The 27,387-nt window shown below is 35.0% G+C and overlaps 2 protein-coding genes across 2 annotated transcripts in view; both read right to left on the bottom strand.

The window, feature by feature from the left end:
- The window catches only part of Cacna2d1 (calcium voltage-gated channel auxiliary subunit alpha2delta 1), a 270,236-nt gene extending 258,741 nt beyond the window's left edge, over positions 1-11,495 (bottom strand). The window contains exon 1 of the mRNA XM_042684525.1: positions 11,400-11,495. Within this exon, the coding sequence (XP_042540459.1) occupies positions 11,400-11,495 (96 nt within the window). The remainder of the gene's footprint in view (positions 1-11,399) is intronic.
- LOC122111798 (pistil-specific extensin-like protein) overlaps positions 11,467-27,387 on the bottom strand; it is a 125,605-nt gene continuing 109,684 nt past the window's right edge. Inside the window, exon 4 of the mRNA XM_042684524.1 lies at positions 11,467-11,516. The gene's annotated coding sequence lies outside the window, so the exon portion shown is untranslated. The remainder of the gene's footprint in view (positions 11,517-27,387) is intronic.

The raw sequence follows: 27,387 nt of genomic DNA, 5'->3' as shown, positions 1-27,387 counted from the left end.
GAAGAGAGTTCTTGGTGTAAACCATGTTGTATTGCTTGTAGTAGTATCCCAGGGCAAAAGGACAATAAGAAGGATGAAAGGCAAGATATATATATATATATATATATACACATATGATTTTATCCCTGTATACCTATAACATAAATGTAAAATACATCACAGCCACCTAATCTGAAACAGAATAAATTACTTTTGCTGCCACTAGATCACATGCAAGTGAAATAATACTAATAATACTAACTTTTAATTATATTTTACTATGTGATACTTTCTCATAAAAGTATGATGATTTCTCTTTTGTTATATGCTTAAACAAGGATACAGGTTGATCTATTACAACAATGACATGTACAAAACACTATGTTGAAAACGAACTTTACAACTTGGGGGGGGGAGGTGTGGAGAGAGAAGGTGGGGAGGTGGGGAGGGAAGGGATGGTAGGCAAAAAACAAAGGAGGAAGTAACAATGCTCGATAGGAAATGTACTCATTACCTTACTCATGTAACTGTAACCTCTCTGTATACTATTTTTACAATTAAAAAAAGTACAATGATTGGTCCTGGCCTCTACTTGACAAGAAAAATGGACAATAAATATTGGATAATTTCCAGAAAATAAGATGAAAACAAAATAAAATAGGTCTATATAGGAAAACGTAACAAAATAACCAAGGTTCATGAGGTTATAGAAGTCTGCACATAGTTGAGAAGCATGAAAAGAAAGAGGTGATACCTGACTGTCCACCTCCACTGCCTGACACTTGCGATTTGGATATGCAACAGAAGACTAGATTGTAAGACAAGTGTAGGTGATCATCAGACACAGTAAAGTTGTGCTAAAGTCTAAATCTGATGATGTGTATAAAGCATGCAACAAAATGTCTGGCAATAATGATTGCTTAGCTGCTTAGACTATCATTACTTGCCAAGATCTCTAAGCTCTGATGAATTGTTGATCGCTCTTTCCCTACTCAACACACACTCACATCATACACACAACCAAACACAAAATGAGATCATAATCAAGGGAGATGTCAAAATTTAAGTAGACATAAGATATAAATTATATAGGTGTAAATTAGTCAAAAACAATGTTAGGCAACAGTAGCTGGATTTTATAATTGTGAAAATGTAATCATTAATTTAAGATTTGGAAATGAGCAGCCGACCCCTCCTTATCCATGGTGATGTACAGATTTTCCAAACTCAAAGAAAGGGCTTCACAATGAAATCCCAAAATTCATTGAAGATTTATGATTCCACCACACTTTAATTAATAGAGCATTCCATCATGCTAATAGTAAATAGTGTCAAGTATGGAGAGGAAACTTATTTTTGCAAACACAGTTCTTGATTTCACAAGCTGTGAAAAAATGACAGAGTACAGGTACAAAATAATTCCTGTGGATACATGGAAGGCCAGGATGATATTTAGCGTCTTGTAAAGGGTTTCCTCCTTCACAACACTCAGTAATAAATCACAGAGGAAGGTGTTAGCTTATGTAATTCTTTGGAAATATAATAAAGGGTCAAGGGGAAAAAGAGAAAAGTAAATACCACTGGATAAGAAACTAAAGTGAGCAACATCTGGGCAATGGAACAACAGTTTAAGTTCAACTGTGTAAGTGCACAAATAATGCTTAATGCTAGCAAATATCACTTGATCCGATTATTTCTACATTCGTGGGATGCCACGGAGTTCAATTTACAGACTCCATTATGTGAACCAGAAAAAGTGGCCTTAAAGTATCACTGTTCCTTTATACATATTTATTCTTACACAACACACTATTGATTACCATATTCAGAGCAGAACTTTTTTGAGACAGTTTGTAATTTTGTGAAAACGGAAGTAGAATGATACATAGGTTATTCTCCTTCACTTTGGGATTAGCTCTCAATTTTCATAGATTTCATAAAGTCTCTAAAGTTTTCATATAAACTTTCATGGTTATCATCAGAAATTAAATAATAACAATGAATTTTAACTTAAACCTCAGCTTTACATTTGTGTATGTGCACATCATACACACGTGCATACATCAGTACTTAGGACATCTTACTCTTGCTCAGCCTACTTATTAGTCTTGCTTCTTGATGGCTGGTTTTCTACTACATGAGCTATTCCTCCATCCTTGCTTTTTGCTGGTTATTTTGAAATGCAGTCTTTTGGAAAATTCTATTTGAGCTGGCTTCAAATCATGGTCCTCTGATTACAGACTAAGTACCTAGGATTATATGTCAGCACATTTGTATTTTCTACTAATCCTTACAAATTTATGTAGTTCATTTTTCTTTATTTCTGCCTCTTAGAGTCTTGGAAGCCATTTCACCTAATTTTTTTTTCTTCAATGTGATCAATACATTCATTTTTCCTTTTCCCCTTAATTTTTGCAAGTGTAGTCATCAGAATACATATTATATCTGTCAATTTGTTGATGCTTTCATATTATTTTCTTATTCTAAAGCCATCTCAAGACAGTGAGAATATTTCCAAAAGAGATTTCTCTTAACAGAAACCCTACCTTTTCTGAGCTTTCTATTAAAACTTTGTACTATACCATTAATTGTGATTTCTTTCAAAAGTGCCTTTGTTTAAAGTCCTTTTAATATTGACACTATTTCATGGAAAGAGAAGGGAGAATCTCTTTCCTGCTGAGCCATTTACAACAGAAAGTGTTGTTTAAAAATACTTCACTGCTATCTTTTAAATAATATATTAATCAGTAGAAAATGTAAAAGTTGAAAAGCTGAGTGTGATAAGAGACCAGGGAAGTCCAGTTCCAAGCACTGGAATTTGTTTGCTTTTACTGTAATTCATGATCCTAAACACAGCACTTAAGTGATTCAACATCTCCTCCGTTTGCCCCCAAATTCCCATCATTATAATCACTTTGGATTTGAAAATCTATAAAGATGCAGCTAAAGTGTGTATCTGAAGAGAGAAAAATGTGATGTGTCTGGAGCCTTCTTTCTGTTTCACACACTAATAAACAGTATCAAGAAATCTAGACAAGTTCAATTTAAGTGCAAAATCTACTTCAGACAAAGTTCTGAGCAGGATTTTAATAAGCCATTGAATATTACTTCAAATGAATATATGTATATGGCATACAAGTATAATATATATGTATATAGTATTTAAATAAATCCAACTCCCCAACTAACCTCTATATTCTAAGTCAAATAGTAAAATACAAAGCTATCCAATGCCAATACGTACTAACAAATTTGATAAACAAACGGGTATCAGAGTGTGAAGTCTTACAGACATCATATTCTGATCTAAAAATGAATAGGACTATTTACAAACAAGTATTTGTAGAACTTGCTTGGCCTTTCAATACTAGTAGAAAACATGTGTATCTCTAGCCTACAAAGTATTGCCTCCTAATTCTGATGTCTTAATAATTGTTTCCTTCACTCTGACAAAATACCCTTAAAAATTAGAGAAAAGAATCATGACTCATAGCTTAAAAGATTTCTGTCACATCTGATTGAATCCATTGCCTTTAGACTGTGATGAAGTCCAGCATGATGGCCTAAGCGTACACGGTAGAACAAAGCTGCCCACTTTATGGAGTGTAGCAAGCAGAGAGAGTGAGGGGGAGGGGTTGTCTCATATTTTTTTTAATGTCAAGTTATATTCTTCAAAAGTAACTTTAGGGGAAAATTTGCTTCAACAGACCCCACCTTCTAATAGTCCATTAAGATATAAATTCATCAATAGATTAATTCAGTTACCCTCAGGATCCAATCATCTCTCCAAAGCTTATCAGCTAGCAATCAAGTTTTAAGACATGAGCCTTTGGGAACCATTTCCAGTTTTAAACCCTAACAATAATTGTATTTAAAATGTATTCAAAGATTTTGCACGTGTGACATATTGTTAAAATACTGAGTTTGAATGTAAAACATACCAAAGAATAATAACATAATTGAGAGCTCTGTCTAGTCTCAGAAAACTTCCAGTCTTGCCCATTTAAGTAACTAGCTCATTCACTCATGCCTGTGTCTTATCCAGAACACTTAATGTCTCAAATTTATGTCCTTTACCATAACTTTTTATTTTTTTACTGTTCCCTATAAACTTCTTTATCCATACCTAAAAAAAAAAGTATATACTCTCTTGAACTCTTCAATCAAGACTGATATCAGGTCCTACCTACCAGGGTTCTAAATTTCGGGATCCTCATGTTACAACTCTCCCAGTCTTTTTTTTTTTTTAAAGGTCTGGGACGTAAACTCAGTATCTGATGCTTTCCCTCATTGTCTAGACTTCTACCAAATGCCCTGAATCCATACTGTGTCACTCTTCAGTCCTAGAAGAATTCAACAGTCTTTTTTTCTATATAGTTAAATTTTACCAAGCCTTGGTAAATATTTGTCATAATTATAACAAAACTTAGGAACACACACACACACACACACACACACACACACACACAGAACAATGCTTTCTTTTTTTATTTCCTTAAAAATATCTTTTCTTTAGAATCTACTTCCCATAACTCACATTAAGAATGGGGAAAGTCTTCATATAAGTGTGCTTTGAATTTATACAGAATAGTAGTACTGGTCCAGCTGAATGCTACCCTTCCCTCTTTGCCTGCAGAGATGGACACAGTACTGGAATAGGCTTTCTTTTCAAATACTTTAAGGCAATCTGATTTGTTTTGATCTATGGGAAAGTGAAGGAAGGGATTAAAATGGATTGGAAAACATTCTTCCTTGGCCCCTTTTCCTATTTCTTTAGACTTAATTTTTCTAATATCTTCTTATATTTCTATATTAAAGCTTCATAGGATGATTAGAAATTCACAGTTTCAGATGCTTTTAATAGCACTATGGTCACAAAATATTTAAGACTACTGGCCAAGTAACTGAAAAAAATAGGGAATTCTGTGTTTAAATAATAATAATCTAATCTTTCCAAAAAAATCTACTTTAACAGTCCTTTGAAATCATTTGTCATTCTCCTCTTTTTATTATCTAATCATAACTTGAATCAAGGTTAAATTAAGAATTAGGGCACATTACAGTATTTAAAGCTTCATAATAGAATGGAACACTGTTAATTAAAGTTACTAGAACAACCAGAGGGAAATGGGATATGCTACAATGGGGAAATGTCACTAGAAAAAAAAATGTTTATCATAACTTTGATCCTATTTTTCTCTGAACAAAATGACTAGATTGAGGAGATCCCCTTGGCGAGTCTGGATGGTAGACAATAAGATGACAGATTTTATTTAACTCAGTTTCTCAGGAGGCACCCCTGAAGGTTGGATTGTTTTGTTGAAAAGGTCTCTTCTGTGAAATATTCAGTCACACTTGCTGACAGTTCAACCTACTTCAGGACAAAGCAAATGCTAATAGCAATTTCAAATAACTGTTTCTTCATTTGATTCTATACATTAAGATTTTTTAATGAATAATCCAACAACATTAGCAGGATCATCATCATACAGAGTAGTTTCTAAAATATAGATATAGCAAGTATGAGAACATTGTTGTTTAGTAGATATATAAGAAGACAGAAATCATTACTCTAGTGTGGATTTATAGAAGGTGGAAGAGAACTGGATTTGTATGCTAAAGTCTTAAAATTGATGGAACCACTGCTTCCATGCTACCATCTTTTGGGGCAAAAAGTGTTGTTCTCTGAATATAATCACTTAAAGAGCAAGAATAAATAAATATACCAACTTGATAGGATTTCTGTAAGAACCAAATGCAAAAATGAAAAGACTTAAAAACATAACATGATTTCATATCATGTTATATTTTATATCACTCCATACATAATAAGCACAGAAGTCTGTTTACTATCAAAAAATATAATTTCAGGGCAAAAATAACAAATTATTTTGCAACTATTTCTCCTTTACTTCTTTCTAAGTCTTGTTGATGGAGCAGATCAAAAGACCTTAACAGCATAAAAAAGCCAAAATAAAATCTGAGAAGAAAATATTAAAGGAAAAAGGTTGATGTCAAACATTTCAAAAGTTCACAAGCTAAAGTATAAAGCAATGTGTTAGAGGTAAGATTTCAATCCACAAGCTAAAATTAATGTTTAAACATAAAATTTGCATGCATGAACAATAATAAAACCACAAATTGTTTGAACCTCCAAAAATGGAAATTCTTTCAGCATTCAATATTTTAGTCACAGAATTACCTTACGGGAAATGATTAATCGTTACATGATTCAGTGAAAATTCGTAGCATTTCAGAATATCTTATGAACTGGAAGATCAGGTTCTTTTTGGCTTTGCTTATTTTTTTGGAACCAGGTGGCAAGCTTCTTTTTCACAGTTTTTTATAAGCATAAATTAAATAGTGATAAAAGAGTGTTTCATTCTGGTACGTCTATGTATCTGTAGTCAAGGCACCTTAATCAGACTCAGCCCTTCCATTACTCTGATACCTTCCTCCTCTTTCACAAACCATTCAAAATAAGCTTAATTGTTCTTTTCAGACACATGCCTCTAAAGTACGCTCCTTCCTCCTCTCCTCTCCCATTAACGATGAGACCTGTTTTATCATTTATCCTCAGTCATTTTTTCTGTATGCTAATGATTTAAAGGGTTTTCACCATGTTATTTCATACACATATATACAGTTTATTAATCATATTGACCCCTCAATTACTCTAACTTTTCCTATTCCCCCTACCTTCTATTATTTAATAGCTTTTAGTGAGTTCCATTTTGCCACTTTCATTCATGGGTGTAAACGCATTTTGATATTGTTAATATTCTAGCATTCATTTGCTTTCCTTTCCAAGTGCCCTCCAACAGTCTCACAACTACAAACAAGTTCAGCTCTATGTGCACATCTGTACCTATTTATGATCCTCTGTGTGCTTAAATATGCACATATGATAAAAAATGTGATCATTGTCCTGAAATTAATTGATTTCACATCACATGACAAACTTCAGCAAATGTCCAATTCTTAATCACTTTGAAGAACACTTGTTTTCAGAATACCTGGTGATAATTGCTATTGCTCCTCTGTAATGATTATACCCTTATACACATAAAAGGATATATTTGTATCTAATAATGAGGTTTTGAATTTGAATCCTCTTACATTCTTGCTGCTCACTCTTGCTAGTTTTTGCACAAAGTACATGTATGAACACCGCCTAGAGCTTACTAGATGCCTTCTCTGGCTCAATCCATTGAACAAACAGTCATTTTAACTAGAGCCACAAATGATCAATATGCATGTTAAAATCTCAGAAGCACTAGCATACATATTAGATAGATTTCTTTTGACAAATTTCAAGAACCTTCAAAGACCCAGTTTCCTCATTGAAAAATAGGACCAATAATGCTTACTAAACCACAGTATTAGAAGGAATAACTAAATAATGCTACATAATAATAAACATTCAATAAAGTCTACCTGGTATTAAGTTCTATCATCTACCTGTGATTTACCCATTCATGACTTCTGTGCCATATTTTGCATAAAATTACATTGGTACAATACTCAGGTAAATCAAAGCTCCTTTAATCCAGGTTCCTTACTGAATACAAGCATACAGCAAAAATAGACATGAATTAATAATACCATCTTGCTTGCATTCATTTACAACAAAATGTGGCACCTGCTTTACAATTAAACATATTTCTCTACTAAATAATGTGGTTTCTATTTTTTTGTAGAATCAAAGAAGTTCAATAAAGAATTTGGTATGCAAACAAACGTAAGTGTGTCTTGTAGATATAAAATCTAAATAATGGGGCTGGGAAGGTGGCTCAGTGGTAGAGCGCTTGTCTTGCATGCATGAGGCCCTGGGTTCGATTCCTCAGCACCACATAAGCAGAAGAAAAACAAAAGCCAGAAGTGGCGCTGTGGCTCAAGTGGTAGAGTGCTAGCCTTGAGCTGAAGAGCTGAGGGACAGTGCCCAGGCCCAGAGTTCAGGCCCCACGACCGGACTCCCCCCCAAAAAAATCTAAATAATGCTATACTAATTAGCCCCATGCCTTCTATATTCTGAGAACATGTACTTAGATGGTCACCAATACACACAGGACTCAAATAATATACCAAGTGCCCGATCTGAAACTGTACAGAAGTCATAGGAGTTTCAAAAGGCTTCCATTTTAACTTAATTCAGTCAATATACATGGTTTCCTTCTACCATCTTTGCCATGGCAGTTTGATAGTTGGATTACCTGTTACTATATCTACAGAAATAAAAAGCAGTCAAGAAAAACCACTATATATAGAAACATTTTTCAGCTGCCACTGAATATTAGTCACTTAAATATAAAGTACCTGAGTTTTACTAGGCAACTTTTTGTTGCAAACATTTACATGACTAAATCTTTCACAGCATATAATCCCTAAAATCAAAGATAATAATGTTTTGAATTCTTCATTCATGACACTTTATCTTCCCATGGATTACTGCTATACATGATACATGTTTAAATTAAATACTTCAACTGCTATCCACATGGAATAATATTTCCTAGACACTCTTGTCATATATGCAATATCCTATGACCTTAAGAATCATGGCAAAATGAGTTATAAGCGCCTGACATGTGCCTAAGAAAGCATGAAAAATGTTGAGGATCAAAGTAATATAAAGCTAAAGATCTGAACCATAAGGAATGAATAAACAGAAAATAATGGGGGATCTTGGGACAAGTATCTATTAGCAGTAAAGAAATCTATAGAAACAAAAGACCTCAAGCTAATCTCTTATATTATTTCTAAGGAAACATCCATAAAAACTTTGTAAAAATAAATAAATAAAAGAAGCCTCTAAATAGCAAAAATATAGTTTAAAAATAGGACAAAATCCGGGCGCTGGTGGCTCACGCCTGTAATCCTAGCTACTCAGGAGGCTGAGATCTGAGGATCACGGTTCAAAGCCAGCCCAGGCAGGAAAATCTGTTAGACTCTTATCTCCAATAAACCACTCAGAAAACCAGAAGTGGCACAGTGGCTCAAGTGGTAGAATGCTAGCCTTGAGCTGAAGAGCTGAGGGACAGCGTTCAGGCCCAGAGTTCAAGCCCCATGACCAACAAAAAAAAAAAAATAGAAGGACAAATCACACTAATTACTAATTGTTCCAATTTAGTTTTAGTCAATAAATCTTCATCCTTTTGGAGATTTTCTTAGATAAACACACTAAGTCTATAAATTAGGCTTAAAAACTAATGGTTCAAGAATACTCGAGATTCTTGAGACCAAAAGCATGATGTGAGACTTTGCTTTTTATATACCCAGCTTGAAAAAGATCAGTTTTTTACATAGTTTACTTTTCCCCAGTGATCTCTGGGGAGAAGATGGTCATGGTCGATCAGTAGAAAAAAGTTAATTTGAATTGTAGCCTAAAATTACAAACTAACATTACTTTCAAGTGTATTAAGTATGTAAATATGAAAAATGTAAGTACTTAATTTTTTTTTAATATGTGCACATAACATTGAGGTAGGGAAAGACTTACTAAACAGTATACCCAATATAGTAATAATTAAAGGAAAACCTGACATTGCCTGTATATAATTAAGACTTTATTAAAACGCATGATAAAGATGACAGGCAAGCAACAAAACAGAAAATAAAGAATATTTACATAAACTAACAGCATGTGTAAATTCAATTAATTACCTTTGCTTTTAGTACCATCAATGTCAACAGAAAATTCAGAAAATAATAATCGATAAATTATCATTTGTATGGCCTTCTGGATAACATGGTAAAATCTTGTTTCTGTGTAGGATTTGAATCATCTTTTTGTCCACCATATCCACACTGTATGCTTCTTCCTTCCTGATAGTCATTTAGTGGTGTAGCCATCCTGGTTATTAAATCAGCAGTCAAAGTACAGCAATGGTTATGTTTACATAATCTTTATGAGGTAGCCTAATGTCGCATCACAGTCCCTACAACATTCACTTCCCTTCATTCATCGGGTAACAATCATAGCACAGCATCTTACAACTTTCCAAAAAGAGACAGTACAGTAAAATAAAATATTTGGAGAGAAAGAATGAATACATCTCTATAAGTTCTATTACAGTAGATAGTTATCAGTGTCTTATTATTAATTATTGTTAATCATATTTTTAATTTATAAACTAAGCTTTATTGTAGCTATGTGAAAACAGGAAAATATAGCAGTGTTGGAACTATTTTTCCCTAAGTTTTTCACTGAACAATGCAACCAACCACTGATCGAAACTAATAAAAAAAAAAAAAAGGAAGATTGCTTTATGATGAATATGTACCATATAGATTTTTTTCCTATTATTCCTTAACCTATATAGTAAAAATAGTTACATGGCTTTTTTATTGTATTAGATATTACAAGTAACATAGAGATGATTTAAAGTATACAAGAGAATGTATTGGATTATCCAGAAATACTACATTAATTAGTACAAGGAGCTTGTGCATCTGTACATAGGAGGTTCCAAATCTACAGTGAGACAATCTCCCATTGATACTAACAAATATTATATAGGTTCTAGTACTGTTCGGTTTCAGACACCCACTGCAATTTTGGAACATTCCCCCAGTGGATAAGGCAATATAATAGAAACATAGTACTGGAGAAAAAAGGGGTCTCTGAAGACTATGCAAAAAATATAATGTGAATAAAGCTCAAAAATAGGCAAAATAAACAGCATCTTGTTCAGCAAAACAGTTATATAATAACATTTAGATGTAAGCAAAAAAGTAATAATTTATTATTTAACATGGTACCCACCTTTTGTAGAAAGGTGGATTGATAAAATGAAAATACTATTGCTGAGCTGCTTGATAGGGAGATATCAAAAAATCAAGGCCAATCTAGGCAAATGTTAGTGAGATTTCACTTCAACATACAAACTATATATGTTTTATATCTGTAATCCCAGTTGCATAGGAAGATGTGATAGGAGAATCTAGTCGGTAGCTGCACTTGAGCAAAAAGTGTAAGACTCTATCTGAACAATGACCTAAAGCAAAAAAATGTGGTTCAATTGGTAGAGTGATTATCCAGCAGATACAGGGCCCAAGTTCAAATCCAAATACTACCAAGAAAGAAAAAAATAATGAGCAACACAGTTTAAAGGTGCTAGTAATATTCATGGGTTTTATGTGAATAGATTTAAACATTCATTTACTATTATGTATAATGGGTTGCAAATATAACCATTAAATAGATTGCAAAAATGTAATAGTAATATAAAAGCAAAATAGCATTTTGTGAAAAGCTATCTGATTACTTGCGATACCTCAAGAATGATACCTGATTTTGTTATGAACAAAGTTATCAAGGTGAAGAAAAGGCATTAAACAAAGTGTTCAAATAAAACAAATTTTAAAATGTAAGTAATAAAGCAAAGACAAATGATAGAAAATAGGCCCATAAAACTCACCACGAGGGCTTTCGATCTGTTGCTGAGAAGTTTCTCGATGTCTCTAGCTGCAATTTCTACCAGCTGCCGTGCATTGTTTGGTTCCACAGTATACATATCTTGATATTTTTCATAAATCTGTTTAAGTGGAGAAGAAAATGAATAAGAACAATAATTATTTAAGCCATAAATTCCTATTAGGATGTATTTAAAACAATGTAGAAATTTGATGTAACTATAACCATACAGTACATCACCTTTACAATAAAATTTAAATTAAAAAAAAAAGAAATTTGAAAGAGTCACTCTTTTCTTTCTACATTTTCAAATTTGAATATACCACTAAGGGAATATAAGTTAGTATACATTTGCTGCAATACTATTAGTTTGCTAAAATAGTAGGAAAAGGGGCTGGGAAGGTGGCTAAATGGTAGGATGCTTGCCTTGCATGCATGGGTTCGATTCCTCAGCAGCACATAAGCAGAAAAAGTAGAAGTGGTGTTGTGGCTCAAGTGGTAGAGCACTAGACTTGAGGTGAAGAACTGAGGGACAGTGCCCGCGCCCAGAGTTCAGGCCCCACAGCCTAGTGGTTTATTGGAGATAAGAGTCTCACAGACTTTCCTGCCCCGGCTGGCTTTGAACCGTGATCCTCAGATTCCAGCCTCCTGAGTAGCCAGTATTATAAGCGTGAACCACCAGCACCCAGCTTGTGATAGGGAAGCCTTTCCATTGTTCTCCCTTTGTGAGAGAGGGATGGATGGATGGATGGATGGATGGATGGATGGATGGATGGATGGATGGATGGGTGGATAATTTGATAGAGACAAATATAACAGAAAGATGATAGAAACATGAATATGAGATTTAAGTCCTGCCAAGTTTCATCAAGGCACCCCAGAGAGCTCCTAACTCACTTCACACAAAGAGGAATTAAAGATTATTGAATGTGATTGACCTCTACATTGAGTTTTGGTTAGAAGTATATGGTGCATTTCTTTGGTTTTTTATCAACTTACATGGTTACTGTATGTGTACATCTTATTTAGTCACTAAGTCATACCACATCAAAATTAAACTAGATGGTAAAATTAAATTCAGCTTCATTTCTGACTCACATTGGCATCTGACTATGCCTTCTCTAGTGGTGTCAGATGTACCTGGTTTCCATAGTTAGTAAAATCCCATCAGGAACAGGAGAATTAAAGTGAGGATGAAGGCAGGGAGCAGTGGCAATGTTTGTGACTGGAGGATTGAGCTGCAAAGGAAATCCCTTCTGCATGGAGCAGATGGAGTGCACATGCATGACTACACCATGTTTAAAAGCCAGTAACTGGCAGGTTTGGATAGTTTTTTGAGAAGTGAATCCAGGCACATATTTGAAACCTGATAAACCATGCATTTCTTTGGCACAACTCCAGCACTCTGCTCTACTACCAACAGGTTCCCCGCCTGGTCCCAGCTAAGCACTGGTTTCTAAAGAACACATGTGTTAACATTTACATATCACAAAGTATTTTAGTTTTACAATTACTTGTAGCTTTTAAGAGAGTAATACATTAATGGATTTACATCCATTAAGAGTATTTTAGTCTTAAAATTGATCCATTCAAACTATTTAAACAGTGACTTGGTCTATTTTCATTTCAACTAACCAAGTCATATTAAGTGAAATAAAAACCCCAGATATCATTTCCTCCAGCATTTCTATATATCACTGATGGCTAATGTTTTCATAGGGCAGATCATGGAGTCTGGTTTTAAACACAAAGTTATCTATGAAGAATTCTAATCAATACCAAGCGCTCTCATTTCAGCCTAAGATGGAATTCTGGAACATCAATTCTGGAATAGATTAATTGATTTAGGTTACAAATAGATAAACCTCAACATCACATTAATTGATCCAGTATATGTAGCATTTTGCAGTAAAACTAATAGAGCCAATTGGTGGGACACATAGCTGTGCTTTGCACCATTACTGTTCTGTGCATATTTCTGCAAAGTCTTAAGAGTCAACCTTCTGGGTTGGGAAGGTGGCTCAGTAGTAGAGTGTTTTCCTTTCATGTATGAGGCCCTGGGTTCAATTCCTCAGCACCACCTAAGCAGAAAAAGCTGGAAGTGGTGCTGTGGCTCAAGTGGTAGAGCGCTAGCCTTGAGCTGAAGAGCTGAGGGACAGCGCCCAGGTTCAGAGTTCAGGGCCCACGACTGGCAAAATAAAATAAAATAAAAAATAAAGAGTCAACCCTCTTTTGTACAGCGCAGGAAGTAAAAGATGAACATTGTTGATGGCAATTCATTCACTTGTACAAGTGTACTTCACAGTGTACTACATAGAATATGTCATTTTATTCAACCACATGTCCCAAACATATAACTACGTGTGTTAAAAGAACCAATGTATTATAAATCAATATACTTTTTAAGGTTGTACCTACCCTCTCAAATGTATGAAAAATATTATCACATGTTTTCATTCTGTTATAACTTTTAAATGCTTAAGAAATAATAGGTTTGGGAGGCTGAATGTCTCCAAAGTTTGTGTGTTAAAAAGTTGGTCCCAGGGAGTTAGTGCAGCTTTTGGGAGGCAAAGTCACTATGTCACTAGGGATAGTGTTTTGAGACAGGCGTCTCTTTCCTTTCTTCCTTCTGCTTCCTGGTCATGAGGAGAGCAGTTCTGCTCTTCCATTCACTGCTGGCATAATGAAGTACCTCACCACACACACAAAACTAAGAACCAATTGATAATGGACTGGAACTTCCAAAACTTAGTACAAAGGAACTTATTTTATTTATGTGAATTATCTCAACTATTTCACTGCAACAGAAAAGAACTATAAATCCTATGGATACAAATAAGATGACTCACAGTACCCCAATATAAATATCTAGTTATACTGTTTTTATACAGAAATCAAAATTAGACTGTATTCTTTATTAATAAAAATGGAGTCAAGGGGCTGGGAAGGTGGTTCAGTGGTAGAGTGCTTGCCTTGCATGCATGAGACCCTGGGTTCGATTCCTCAGTACCACATAAGCAGAAAAAGCTGGAAGTGGCTCTGTGGCTCAAGTGGTAGAGCGCTAGCCTTGAGCTGAAGAGCTGAGGGACAGCGCCCAGGCCCAGAGTTCAGAGCCCACAGCCAAAAAAAAAAATGGAGTCAACATTACATAACCAGCCTACCAAAAGAATTAGCTTTTTCCCGCTAGTTCTACAAAACACAATAGTCTTTGTTACTGTGAAAGTTATTTTAGAACTCTCAAACATTTCCTGATATGTTTGATAAACAAATATGGGTGTATAGTTTCATGTATATGTTTAAGATTGCATGATACATCTTTATAACATTAAACCCACTTTTCTTACTATCACTAAAAAAATTATATCACAATATTTAATATATTGGTGTGTTAATATATAAAACACAGTCTAAACTATTTTTCTTCTTAATTTTCTTTCTTGCTTAAATGAATATCTGATTTGTCACTTTATCCAGTTCCTTTTCTGAAAGAAATAACAGCATGGTGGAAATAAAATATGTTTTTATTGTGAGAATACCATACAGAGGAGTTACTATTACTTGGGCAAGATGAGTACTCTGTATGGTATTTTCACAATAAAAAAATAATAATAATATTTATCAAAATGGAAAAAAAATGATTGGATAATTCAGCAGATGTCATAGTCATTCTAAGTGAAAGGGATAAGTTGCAGGGCTCTTGAACACATTACATGGAAAATAAGATGCAAGTATTTCTCAGTTTTTTTTAAACAGTATCTACAAACTTATGACAGAAGCAGCTATAAGTGAACCTGTGATTCCGATGGCAATAAAGACAAGAAAGAACACACTCAAACCCACCTCAAAAAAATATATATATATATACACACACACACACACATACATACATATATAAGTTTTTGGCACCAAATAGAGCTCCATTCAAATCCTATCAATGTTCAACATGCTATGTGATATTGGGTTCATTTTTTTACTACTAGAAAGAATACAGTGTAGAGACAGAGTTGAAGACATAATGTTCCCCCTCCTGACTAATTCTATAAACTTTTTCTTCTCCACAGTTCAACCCTTCCTATTGCCACCAATCACACACCCTCAACAAGAAGAGTACTTGTATCCATTCTTCTTAGAATCTTAACTCCTGTTAATGTTTTTCACTGCTTCCATGACCAGTCCTCACTATGATAACATTCATTAGAACTTTCTTGCCTTGTTCATTGGAATTTTATTGCAAATCTCACTACATCAAGTTCACAGCTCCAAGATAATTTTCAAAATAATACATTTAAAATCACCAAAATAATACATTTAAAATCACATTTAAAATACTAGACATTATACTAGAAATTATCCCATGGAATGCAATAAGTACAGAAATATAAAGTATGTCTCCAAGTATTTGATGGCCCATAAAATTATTTTTAGTTGGTCTTGGGAAGCTTTCTTATATAATATATCCTATATCTTACATTATATATATATACAACCACATACATATATACACATATATACATATACTATTTATTCACTGTAAGAAACCTCAAAATTACACTTATAACCATGTATTAGGTTAGCTGAGGTTTTTGAATATCAGAGTGAGGGAAATTGAGTCCCATTTCATTGTAGGAGAGCAAATCACTATCCACAGCTTCAGTAGGTGAAAGGCAACATGATTAGTGAAATGGAGACTGCAAAGCCTCTCTGCACTTGAGTTTGCCTTGGATTCAGCAGCATGGAAGAATCCAGAAAGTGAGAATGGAGCTGAGGGTTATGGATCATCATATCTGAGACACAGACAGTGCAGCAACAATGGTGAAAAGTAAGAATGGAGAATATCTACATGAAAGCAACAAAAGAAAGCAGAAATATGCCCATACATCTCGTCCCTTACAACTATATGCTGAAAAGCAAATTTAAGAATATTAGTAAATAATGAGTTTAAGAGGGAATTTTGATATACTAAATGCTTTATTGATCACAGTAGATTGTTTTAACCTGAAATGTTCAAGTGATAATATTAATTACTCCTTCACTTCCTTAAAGAGAAGTGTTCAAACAGCTAATAAGTAACTTAAGTTGGTTCATGAGAAACACAACTTTCTTCATAAACTTCATAAACTTTTAAAAGTTATTTTAGATATATAAACACTAATAAGACTTTATTCTAATAATGATACCTTCACATTCCACCCTTGGTGATTATCTTGGGCAAACAATCAAACTTTCTACTAACGTTAGTTTCCCCTTTGAATATTCTCATAAAATGTAAGTGTCTTTACAAATACATGGCAGTATTCTAACATCAAAAATTGTTGCAGAATACTGGGTGCTGGGGCTCACTCCTATAATCCTAGCTAACTCAGGAGGCTGAGATCTGAGGATAACAGTTCAAAGCCAGTCTGGGCAATCAATCACAGAAAAAGCTGGAAGTGGTGATGTAGCTCTAGTGGAAGAGTGTTAGCAAAGAGCAAAAAGGAGTTCAAGGGCAGCATTGTGTACCAGAATTCAAGCCCCAGGCTCAGAAGGGGGTAAAAAAGGAAGGAAGGAAGGAAGGAAGGAAGGAAGGAAGGAAGGAAGGAAGGAAGGAAGGAAGGAAGGAAGGAAGGAAGGAAGGAAGGAAGGAAGGAAGGAAGGAAGGACGGAAGGAAGGAAGAAAGGAAGGAGGGAGGGAGGGGAAGAGAACAGAAGAGATGAGGTCTATCAGAAGATGGCTGTTGAGTCAATAGCATGGTAGAAACAAAAAAATCTCTATGAACATTGACACAGCACTGAGTCAATCAGATCATTTTTCTGAAGGCTGACAGCTATATATATATATAGTGTAGCCCAAGGATATAAGCCAGGGAAAAGGCTATTTGGAGAAAAAGAGTATTCAGACATATTAATGGCTAAAAAGGATGGTTGTGATAGGCAGAATAACAGCTGACCAAAGATAACCATAGCCTGGGCAGGGGAAACTACCAGGCATCCTGGGGCCTAAGTGGTAGAGCACTTGCCTAGCATAGTAGGATTTAATCCAGACACACACACACACACACACACACACACACACACACACACACACACACACACACACATGCAAATCATCACATCCTAATCTCCAGAACCTACAGTTTGTTCTTACATAGGAAAGGCACACCTAGATCCTTAAAAGTAGAATAGCAAGATATAACTAAGGAAGAGAAAATCAGAAAGGGCAGCATGAGAGGAAATCAGATATACCTTGTTGGCTTTGAAGACAGAGGAAGAAGAAATGAACCAAGGAAAATATATCTGAGCTAAAGAACTATAATATTATGACTGCATTGTTTTAAGCCAATAAACTGATGATAATTATAGTGGTCATGATTTTTTTAATGAGGTAGTAGTTGTTCTAAGCTCTTTGCTGAGAATCAACCATAATAACCCTAGTCTCTGGGACTCCGGATCATCCTTCCATTATCCATACTATCTTCTAAGTGCCATAACGCTTAATTCAGCTCCTCAGAATTCCCTTAAATTTGTTACCTTTTGTTGAAGTAGCCCTACTATAAACTTCCTTAACGATTCGCTTTCCTAAATTCTAAGAAAAGCTCCATGTTTGTGATTATATTATTCTTAATTATAACTGCACATTCACGTCTTTCCTTGCTAGGATCTGATGAAGATGAAAAGTTGAACTTTCCTGTGAGAAAAGTCCATTTTTCCAGTAGCTTACAGGCAGTAATGAAATTAGCTCAAGGACACTATTTATTATCTTCACTATTGTGTGAATTTCTAAGAAAAAAAAGAAAAAGAAGAAAGAAAAATGTAGACGGAAAAGCTAAAAACATCCAAATGGACATATATGCATTGAAAGCACAGGTGAATTAGATAAACTATGGTCCCAGCGTATAAAAATGAGGATGGAATTGAGAGAAAATGTTTTGATCTCTCCCGCCATCATTCTTCCTTCAGTGTGTTTGCTAGCTAGCAGTGGTAAATACAGAAATCAGCAATACCAACAGGTAGAAAAATAAGTTTCAGGGGCTGGGAAGTTGGCTCAGTGGTAGAGCGCTTGCCTTGCATGCCTGAGGCCCTGGGTTCGATTCCTCAGCACCACATAAGCAAAAAGAAAAAAGCCAGAACTGGCGCTGTGGCTCAAGTGGCAGAGCGCTAGCCTTGAGCTGAAGAGCTGAGGGACAGCGCCCAGGCCCAGAGTTCAGGCCTCATGACCGGACCCAAAAAAAAAAAAGATAAGAAAAATAAGTTTCATTGTCTCAACTCCTCTAGATACCACAAAATCAATTTCATTAATTTCTGTTGAATTTTATAAACTAGAATGCTTTGTATGTGGATTCTGATACGGTTGTACATATTTGTGTCTTTCAGAATTGGACTTTTTGGACTATTGTTCCTTAACCACGGACAATATCTTGTTTCAAAGAGGTGCATTAAAAACAACAACAAAAATAACACAGTATTCTTCCTTGATCATTTTCAAAGATCAAAGTTCCTTGACTAAATTTTAACATGGTCCACAAGTAGAAAAAAAATCTATTCATTTATCCTATGTCTCATAACCTTCTACAACACCCAACATGGCAAAAGATGAAGTTCCCTTGGCTAAAATAATGACTTCAGATGTCAATTGATGTTAGACTATATTTTACCCACAGTCACAAAATTAAAATGTGCTTTTCTCCCATGAATATTAGCTGAATTTTTAAAATATGCGCTATTTTCTAACTCTTAGTTCTCTTAAACCATGTTCCCTTTCAATTAACATAGTAAATGACACAACCTCTGAAGCAACAGGTTTGACAGTCTTCCCGTGTAGTATTCTTCAGCATAGCCTCACGAGTTCATCTCCACTGGGTTAAGGACAAAGACAAATGCACCCAGAAGAATATATTAACCCAGTGTAGTCTGTGTACAGGTACAAAGCTTTATGTACTTGCCTACAAGATACCTGGCATGCTATGGATGCCATTTCCAGAATCCTATTTCATTCACTAAATCTTCATTTCAAATATATTTAGAGCCCTCTTATCTCTAGCCTACCTTGAAATTTTCTGTGAGTTAGGGTATCGATGTTGCAACCTTTAAACATATGCAAACACAGAAAAATGATGTAAGAATCAATTTCATTGAGTAATTTTTATTTCCCTTAACCAGAGTGTAAGTTTCAAGAAGGGAAAAGAATTCTGTGTTTTGATGACTATGGTGTGCCCAGCAAACAGCAAAGTGCATGAACAGCAAACAATGACCGTGAATTAGGGAATGGTTCTGATGAAGGGTACTATGTCAGGCTTTGGTGAGATTATAAGTGATGATTTATGACTAGTTTTTCTCTATTTGTTATTTTATTATTTGTACAACAGCATTCGCATTATTCACTATAGCCAAAAGTGGCAAAAACTCAAATATCTGTTGATAGATATGACTGAATACACAAAATGTCATATCCATACATACGACAGACGATTATTCAGCCCTGAAAAAGAGTACTTATACCTCGTTCAACATGGGTGAACCTTGAAATCATTGTGGTAACAAAAGAAGCCAGATTTTGCCTTATTTAAGAGTGAGAATGAATTTAGAAAAGAACAATTCTAAATAAGGTGCTATGCAGTTAATGGGGGAACAAAATGCATCAATCCAAGAATTTTAAATAATGGAGCCAATACAAAAAAAAGTAATGACAAATATAAGAAAGAATATTAGTGTTGTAATAAATGATAGAAAAGTACACTCTCAGAATTCAGAGAAAAGCAAAATTTAAAGAAAAAATAAAAATTAAAGTAAAAAAGAGGGGTCCACAGTTATCACTTCACCAAGTGATAAGTATGTGTGTACTAGAATTATTGGAAAATACAAAAGGAAGGGTAAATTAGAATATAATGGTAGAAGAGCATAAAAATTAGTAAGCTGGTTTAAATCTTTTGTTAATTCCAAACTGCTTTAAATTAATAATATCCAGCTCAGAATTCTACTTGCTATCACAGCAATTTGTACCTAGGGGAAAAGAATCAAAATATAAATTTGTTTACTATAAATTCCATCTGAATAAACACAAAATTATTCAGATGCAGATAAGCAGATACCTTAAGTATACATACGTAATTTGGTTATATCCTCAAGTATATAGTGCATGCTTTGCCAATGGTGGCAACATAATATTGATACTTCCCAAGCCATTCTGTTTTTCAAGTTTGTTATGATGAACCCTCTTTTCTGGGACTATGCCACTACATTTCAAATGGGCCAATATCTTCAGAAAAGATTTTTAGGAAGAATGAAGTCAGTGCTGGTGAACTTCCTGCAGCACACACTCTTACTTGTCCCAGTTCCTATTAATAGGAATGTGATGGTAACACTGCTGAGCCTCATATTAAAGACAGAAGGAAATGAAGAAATGACCATCATTAACATGACTTAAATTTTCTGCACACTCTGTATTTGAATATATTTAACCAGAAATGCAGATTGCTCCCAGAATACAGAAAATAAACTATAATAGACTAAGATAAATGTAAAATGCATTCATAGCAACAATGTTTCAGTAAGATTTTTCAGTAATTTTTGTAAGATAGAGACATGTCACACTTACAGTAAATTATAGCTTCATTTCTAAGAACAAGCAGATTCAACACAAGAAAAACATGAAGATGACGTTTCTTTCCTTTTCTATATCTGAATCTACATACAAGTTATGCAATGAGTATGTATTTTACCCACAAAATTCACATGAAATTCAAAGTGGGAGAGATCATAGTAGATTCTATTAAAACTAAATTAAAATATAATTAACCATAAGCTGAGTGAGATGCCGATTTAATGTCTCTAACCTCAAATGACCTAAATTCATTTCTCTACCAATGAAAGAATTTTAATTTTTAATTTGCCCTCAACTGTCTATACTTATTCACCTATGACTTTTCTAAAGCAAAACTGCTAATTACCCATGTGGATACTCAGTTTTACAAACTTATATTAACTTTAAGAATTTCACATACTTTTCCTTCAGTCCTCCTAGAACAATTTTTCAATTTGAGCACTACTATCCTTTGTTAGCCAGATAATGCTTTGTTGTCAGGGAAAATGTCCTTCATACTGTAAGACATTCAATTATGCCTCACCAATGCCAATAGTGACAACTCCTCCCCCAAACTGGAATTAGGATCAGCACAAAAGCTTCCCAGATGTCTTCTGTGAACTAAATCCTCCCTGGCCAGGAACCACCGGGACAGGTATATATTTGGAGAAACACTAAATAATAATTTAGCTCTCAGCTACCAGCATAACATAAGAAAATATTATTCAGTGTCTGATGCTAGAACAGAATGGTAGAATGGCAAAGGCAAAAATATGACTCAAACTATGAAAGTGTAAGAGTCACTCTAATAGTGACTCTAAAAGTATAAATCCCCATAAAATATAGTTTGTCTTTGCAGATTAAAGTAATTAACGACTGTCAAAAAAAAATAGCTTCTGGGCTGAGATCTGAAGATCTGACTTGGAAGCTAGCCTGGGCAGCTAAGTCCATGAGACCTTCATATCCAAAAAGGTGAAAATGGCTAAGCACGGATGGCTCATCCAGTAATCCTAGCTATTCAAAAGGTGAAGATCTGAGGATCACAGTTCAAAGCCAGCCCAGGCAGGAAAGTAGGTGAGACTCTTATCTCCAATAAAATACAGAAGCTGGAGGTGGCACTGTGGCTCAAGTGGTACATCACTTATTTTGAGAAAAAAAAAAAGAAGAAGAAGAAGCAGCAGCTCAGGAACTGAGATCAAGCCTCAGAACTGGCAAAAACAAACAAAGAAAGAAAAAATAACCTGAAAGTGGCACTGTAGCTAAAGTGGAGAGGAAGAAGAAGAAGGAGGAGGAGGAGGAGGAGGAGGAGGAGGAGGAGGAGGAGGAGGAGGAGGAGGAGGAGGGGGAGGAGGAGGGAGGAAAGAGGAAGGAGAAGAGAAGAAAGAATAAGAAATCTTTTGAAATCTCCAGTAAGGAAGGGAGAAAATTTGCATACTCTACTAATAACATATTTTACAGCTAAAATAAATTGAGCGAGATAGAGACAAAAAGATACAGAGAGAGAAAGAAAATGAGACAAAGACAGAAATTCAGAGTTAGATAATCCTAAATTGCCCACAAATTAAAGCTAGTGACTCTTTACTGATGAGAAAAGTAAGGTAAACAAACAAACCCAAATATGAAATAATAATAAGCAGCTATATTTATCTATTAAAAGTAGAAATTCCACCAGGATACCATAAAGACACCTGCACATCCATATTTGTTGCTGTACTAGTCACAATAGCCAAGGTATGGAAACAGCCCAGAAGTCCTACAATAGATAAGTGAATACAAAAACTATGTTTTCTATACACAATGGAATTTTATGTAGCCACCAAAAGGAATACTATTATGCCATTTGCAGGGAAATGGATGGACCTAGAGCAAACCATGTTTAGTGAGATAAGCTTAGCTCAGACACACAAATAGCACATATTTTCTCTTATACGCAGAAGCTAGACCTAAAATATACTAGAGTATGATAAATTATACAGGATGCTAGGCATTCACCTACAATAAGGATGATATTTATAGGGGAGGAACACAAAGGTGCAACGCCTGTGTGTATCTGATCATATAAAATAATATTTATCAAAATGAACTCCAGAAAATGGAGCTACTACCTTTGTTTTCTTATATTTTCATCTTGTTCATTTATCTTTCTTTGTGAGTAAGGGGGGGTACACAGAAATGAAATGATAAAGGGTGTACAAATGGTACTTAATTAGTGGTACTCACTAGTTGAAAAGAACTGTACAACTTATGGGTGAAAACAGGAGGGGAAATTGAGAGATTACAAGAAAGGGTGACATTGTCCAAAAAGTAATGTATTGTTTACCTGAGTTATATAACTGAACCCTGCTGTATATCACCTTTATAATAGCAATAAAATTTTCTTTAAGAAAGGGGAAAGACAAAGGAAGAAGTAACAATGCTTGATAGGAAATCCACTCATTACTTTGCTCATGTAACTGTAACCCCTATATATAGAATTTTTAGAATAAAAAACATATTTAAAAAAAGAAAAAGAAAAAGTAGTTCCTTTAGTATGAAATTTAGTCCTTCCTTTTCTGTGAGGAAGGAGGGATTGTTATTACTCCCACTTGATCAGAAGTAGAATTCTAATATCACACAGCCACTTTGCAGCACTCACAGGACTAGGAAGTTCCCAATCCCTCTTGTCCCCTGAGCTCATTCTGGGGTCAGAAGCAGCAATTATGATCTACTCTTAAGTAATTTTTTTCACACATTAATATGCTGAGCTCTCTACAAGCAGAAAATGAACATTGTTTTACATAAGATGACATGACCACAATGTCAAAGAAAAAGCCTCATTGAATTTGTAATGAAAACAAATTATTCACTCAGAACACAAATAATAATTAGAGAATACTGATGTTTAATATTTAGCCACATCTCATACTAATACCTTTAAATAGCAGTAAATTAAACATAACAGTAAATTAAAAGGCAAGAAGTTCTAGTAGAGTGCCATTGCAGAATAATTCTACCTTTAAAAATAGCGTTTAGGATCCAGGACCAGTGACTCACACCTGTAATCCTAGCAACTCAGGAGACGGAGACCTGAGGATCACAGTTCACAGCCAGCCAGGGCAGAAAAGTCTCTTATCTCCAATAAACTACTCAGAAAAAAACAGAACCATAGCTACTCAACTCAAGAGGCAGAGTTCTGAGGACCATAGTTCATGTTGACGTAGGCAGGAAAAAAAAAAACTGCCTGAGACTTTTACCTTCTATTAACCACCAAAAAATCTGGAAGTGGAGTTGTGAGTAGAAAAGCTAAATGACAGCACGTAGGCCCAGAGATCAAGCCACCTTATTGTCTTTAAAAAAATGAAAATAAGATGAGATGAGATAAATTGAGGTGAAAAATAATATATTAACACTAGAAGAATATGCATGTTATAGCAATGTAAATATTCTTGATGTTTTACAAGCCATGAGGAAAAGCAAGAAAGGAGAGTAGCTGAAAAATGAATAGAAACAGCAGAGAAGGAAAATGTAGAGGCCTGGGATTGGTGTGAAGAGGATAATTGCAAATCTTCATGCCTCCTGCCTTCCCCCAATGGAGCGTACAGGGTTGCCTACACTGTCTAGACCCCAGAGCTAGGGCCAGGATGAGCAAGGCAGGCGCAACAGGCACACAATCCCTTCAAATATGCAAAAAGCCTGATCCCACCCATTCTTTGACATAGTTTTTTTTTCATTTTATTTATTGTGAAAATACTATACAGAGGGGTTACAATTACATAGGCAAGATAATGAGTACATTTCCTCTCAAGCATTGTTGCCTCCTCCTTTGTTTCCCCTTCCCATCCCTTCTCATTACCACCCCCCCCCCCACCGGATCCTCCCCCTCCCCCACCAAAGTTGTAAAGTTCGTTTTCGACATAAGGACTTGTACATCTCATTGTTGCAATGGGTCCACTTGTATCCCTATTTTAATGATTTGTTTTTTCCCTTCCCCTCCACAAATTATACCAACATCAAATACAGTGAAAGCAGGGGTTATACCGTGAGGAGAGACATACAAAGCAACAAAGAAATCATTTTATAAATATGTTAGAAACAATTGCATGAAAGAAAAACAAACATTTGAACTCTTATCTTGGTGTTCATTTCCCTAACATCAACTTATCTGACCTTTTCTGCTTGACTCAGACATACACTGGTTATTGCAAATAAGGGAAACCATGGGACTTACGTTTCTTTGGGCCTGGCTTACTACACTTAATATAATTTTTTCCAAGCCTTTCCATTTCCTAACAAATGGGGCAATGTCATTCTTTCTGATGGAGGCATAGAATTCCATTGTGTATATATACCACATTTTCTTGATCCATTCATCTACTGAGGGGCATCTGGGTTGGTTCCACATCTTAGCTATAGTAAATAGTGCTGCAATAAACATAGTTGTGTTGGTAGCTTTAGTGTGGTCTTATTTGTGATCATTTGGGGAAATGCCCAAAAGTGGGATTGCTGGGTCATAGGGAAGCTCTGCGTGGAGTCTTTTGAGGAACCTCCATACTGCTTTCCAAAGTGGTTGAACAAGTTTACACTCCCACCAACAATGTAGTAAGGTTCCCTTCTGTCCACATCCCCTCAAGCATCTGTTGTTATTGAGCCTCTTCAGTAAATGGAGCTGGCAAAATTATCTACTTGTAGAAAACTAAAGCTAGATCCTTACATATCACCCTGCACCAGAATCAACTCCAAATGGATCAAAGACCTCGGAGTCAAAGCAGACACTCTGAAAACATTACAGGATGGAATAGGAGAAACCTTGTGTCAAGTCTCCTTGACACAAGCCAAAATTTTCTTAATAGAGACCCAGAAACACAACAAATCAAAGAAAAATTGGACAAATGGGATTACATGAAATTGCAGAGTTTCTGCACAGCAAAGGACATAGCTAGCAAGATAATAGAAAGCCCATGGATTGGGAGAAGATCTTCACTAGCCATACAACAGACAAGGGTCTCATATCTAAAATATACCTGGAACTCAAAAAATTAAATCCTCCAACAACAAATCTTCAAAGAAACAACTGCCCAATAAATAAGGGGGCTAAAGACTTAAAGAGAAACTTCTCTGAAGAGGAAAGAAGGATGGCCAATAGACAAATGAAGAAATGCTCAACCTCCCTAGCCATAAAAGAAATGCAAATCAAAACAACATTGAGATACCACCTCACCGAATGGCTATAATCTTTAAGCTAATTGAAAGTTGTAAAGTTGTAAAGTTTGTTTTTTGACATAAATTTAAAGCATGGTTATTGAACTTAAAAACATTTGCCTAGTTATGCAGAAAGCTGAGACCCAGAGGGTTGTGGTTCAAAGCCAACTTAAATAGAAAAAGTCTATGAGACTCCATTTCCAGATATTCACCTGAAAGCTGGGCTGGAGACATGACTCAAAAGCATCAGCAGAAAGCTGAGCTTGAGGCCTTGAGTTCAAACAGTGATACAGAAATAAACAATAACAAAAAAACATGTTTTCAATAATATTCCATGTACATCAATTTTTAAAATTCTGTTTATGAATATATCAGATCATCATTGTGACTATTGTGCATGGAAAGATGTGTGTGTGTGTGTGTGTGTGTGTGTGCAGAACTGATAACATATACTAAAAAATTCTGTAATTTATATTGTTCCAAATGTATGCTTTTCATAATCTTGGGATTCTTTTCAAATTACTTCAAGAAGAAATACTCTTAAGTAGGTAATTGGTGGTGGTATAGCTTTGGCTTCTTATTATATCTTTTTTCTAAAGAGCTATAGTATATTCAGATATGCTAACCTTGTGCCCAATTGGGAATGTGCTGGAAACATAGGAAATATTAAACTGTAAAATATTAACAACTACATTAAAACACATAGAATTCTTTTTCACTTCAAAGTTGTATCCAACTTAATAGATACCCGGTATTGAACAAAATTTTAACCTCAGAAACAATTTCTTCATGCATAGTGAAGGTGATATTCACTGGACAATGTTGACCTGAGGTGCAACGAAGTAATGTACTCACTTAGGGTAGTTAGGAGAGACCCTACATCCATGTGGAGAAAAACCCTTTCCATTGAATATTAAAAGGTTCTAATGGATTAAAAGTTCACTGTGGAAAATAACAAGTACAATTTATTTCCTATATTTTTATTTCTTTGAATTATTTGATATGCTTTGTGTGGTGTGTGCACATATGGATTTATGTACCTGTAAGTGATTAAGTAATGGAATAATTCAAGGACAATGATAGTATACCTGAGCTCTTCCACTCTTAATCTTTAACAAAAGATTGGTAAGTAACCTGGACCAAATGGCTCATCTGTAAAGACATGAATTTATCAACTGTCCCAAGATGATGTTTAATGGTCCTTAAAGAAATCTTCATAAAATTGCCAAGTTAAATTAGCTTAGTAATATGGCTGTTT

The sequence above is a fragment of the Dipodomys spectabilis genome, unplaced genomic scaffold, assembly GCF_019054845.1.
Source record: "Dipodomys spectabilis isolate Male_0828 unplaced genomic scaffold, ASM1905484v1 ptg000089l, whole genome shotgun sequence".
NCBI lineage: Eukaryota > Metazoa > Chordata > Mammalia > Rodentia > Heteromyidae > Dipodomys > Dipodomys spectabilis.
Note: the sequence above shows the minus strand (reverse complement) of the source record. Positions and strands in the feature narration are given on the sequence as shown.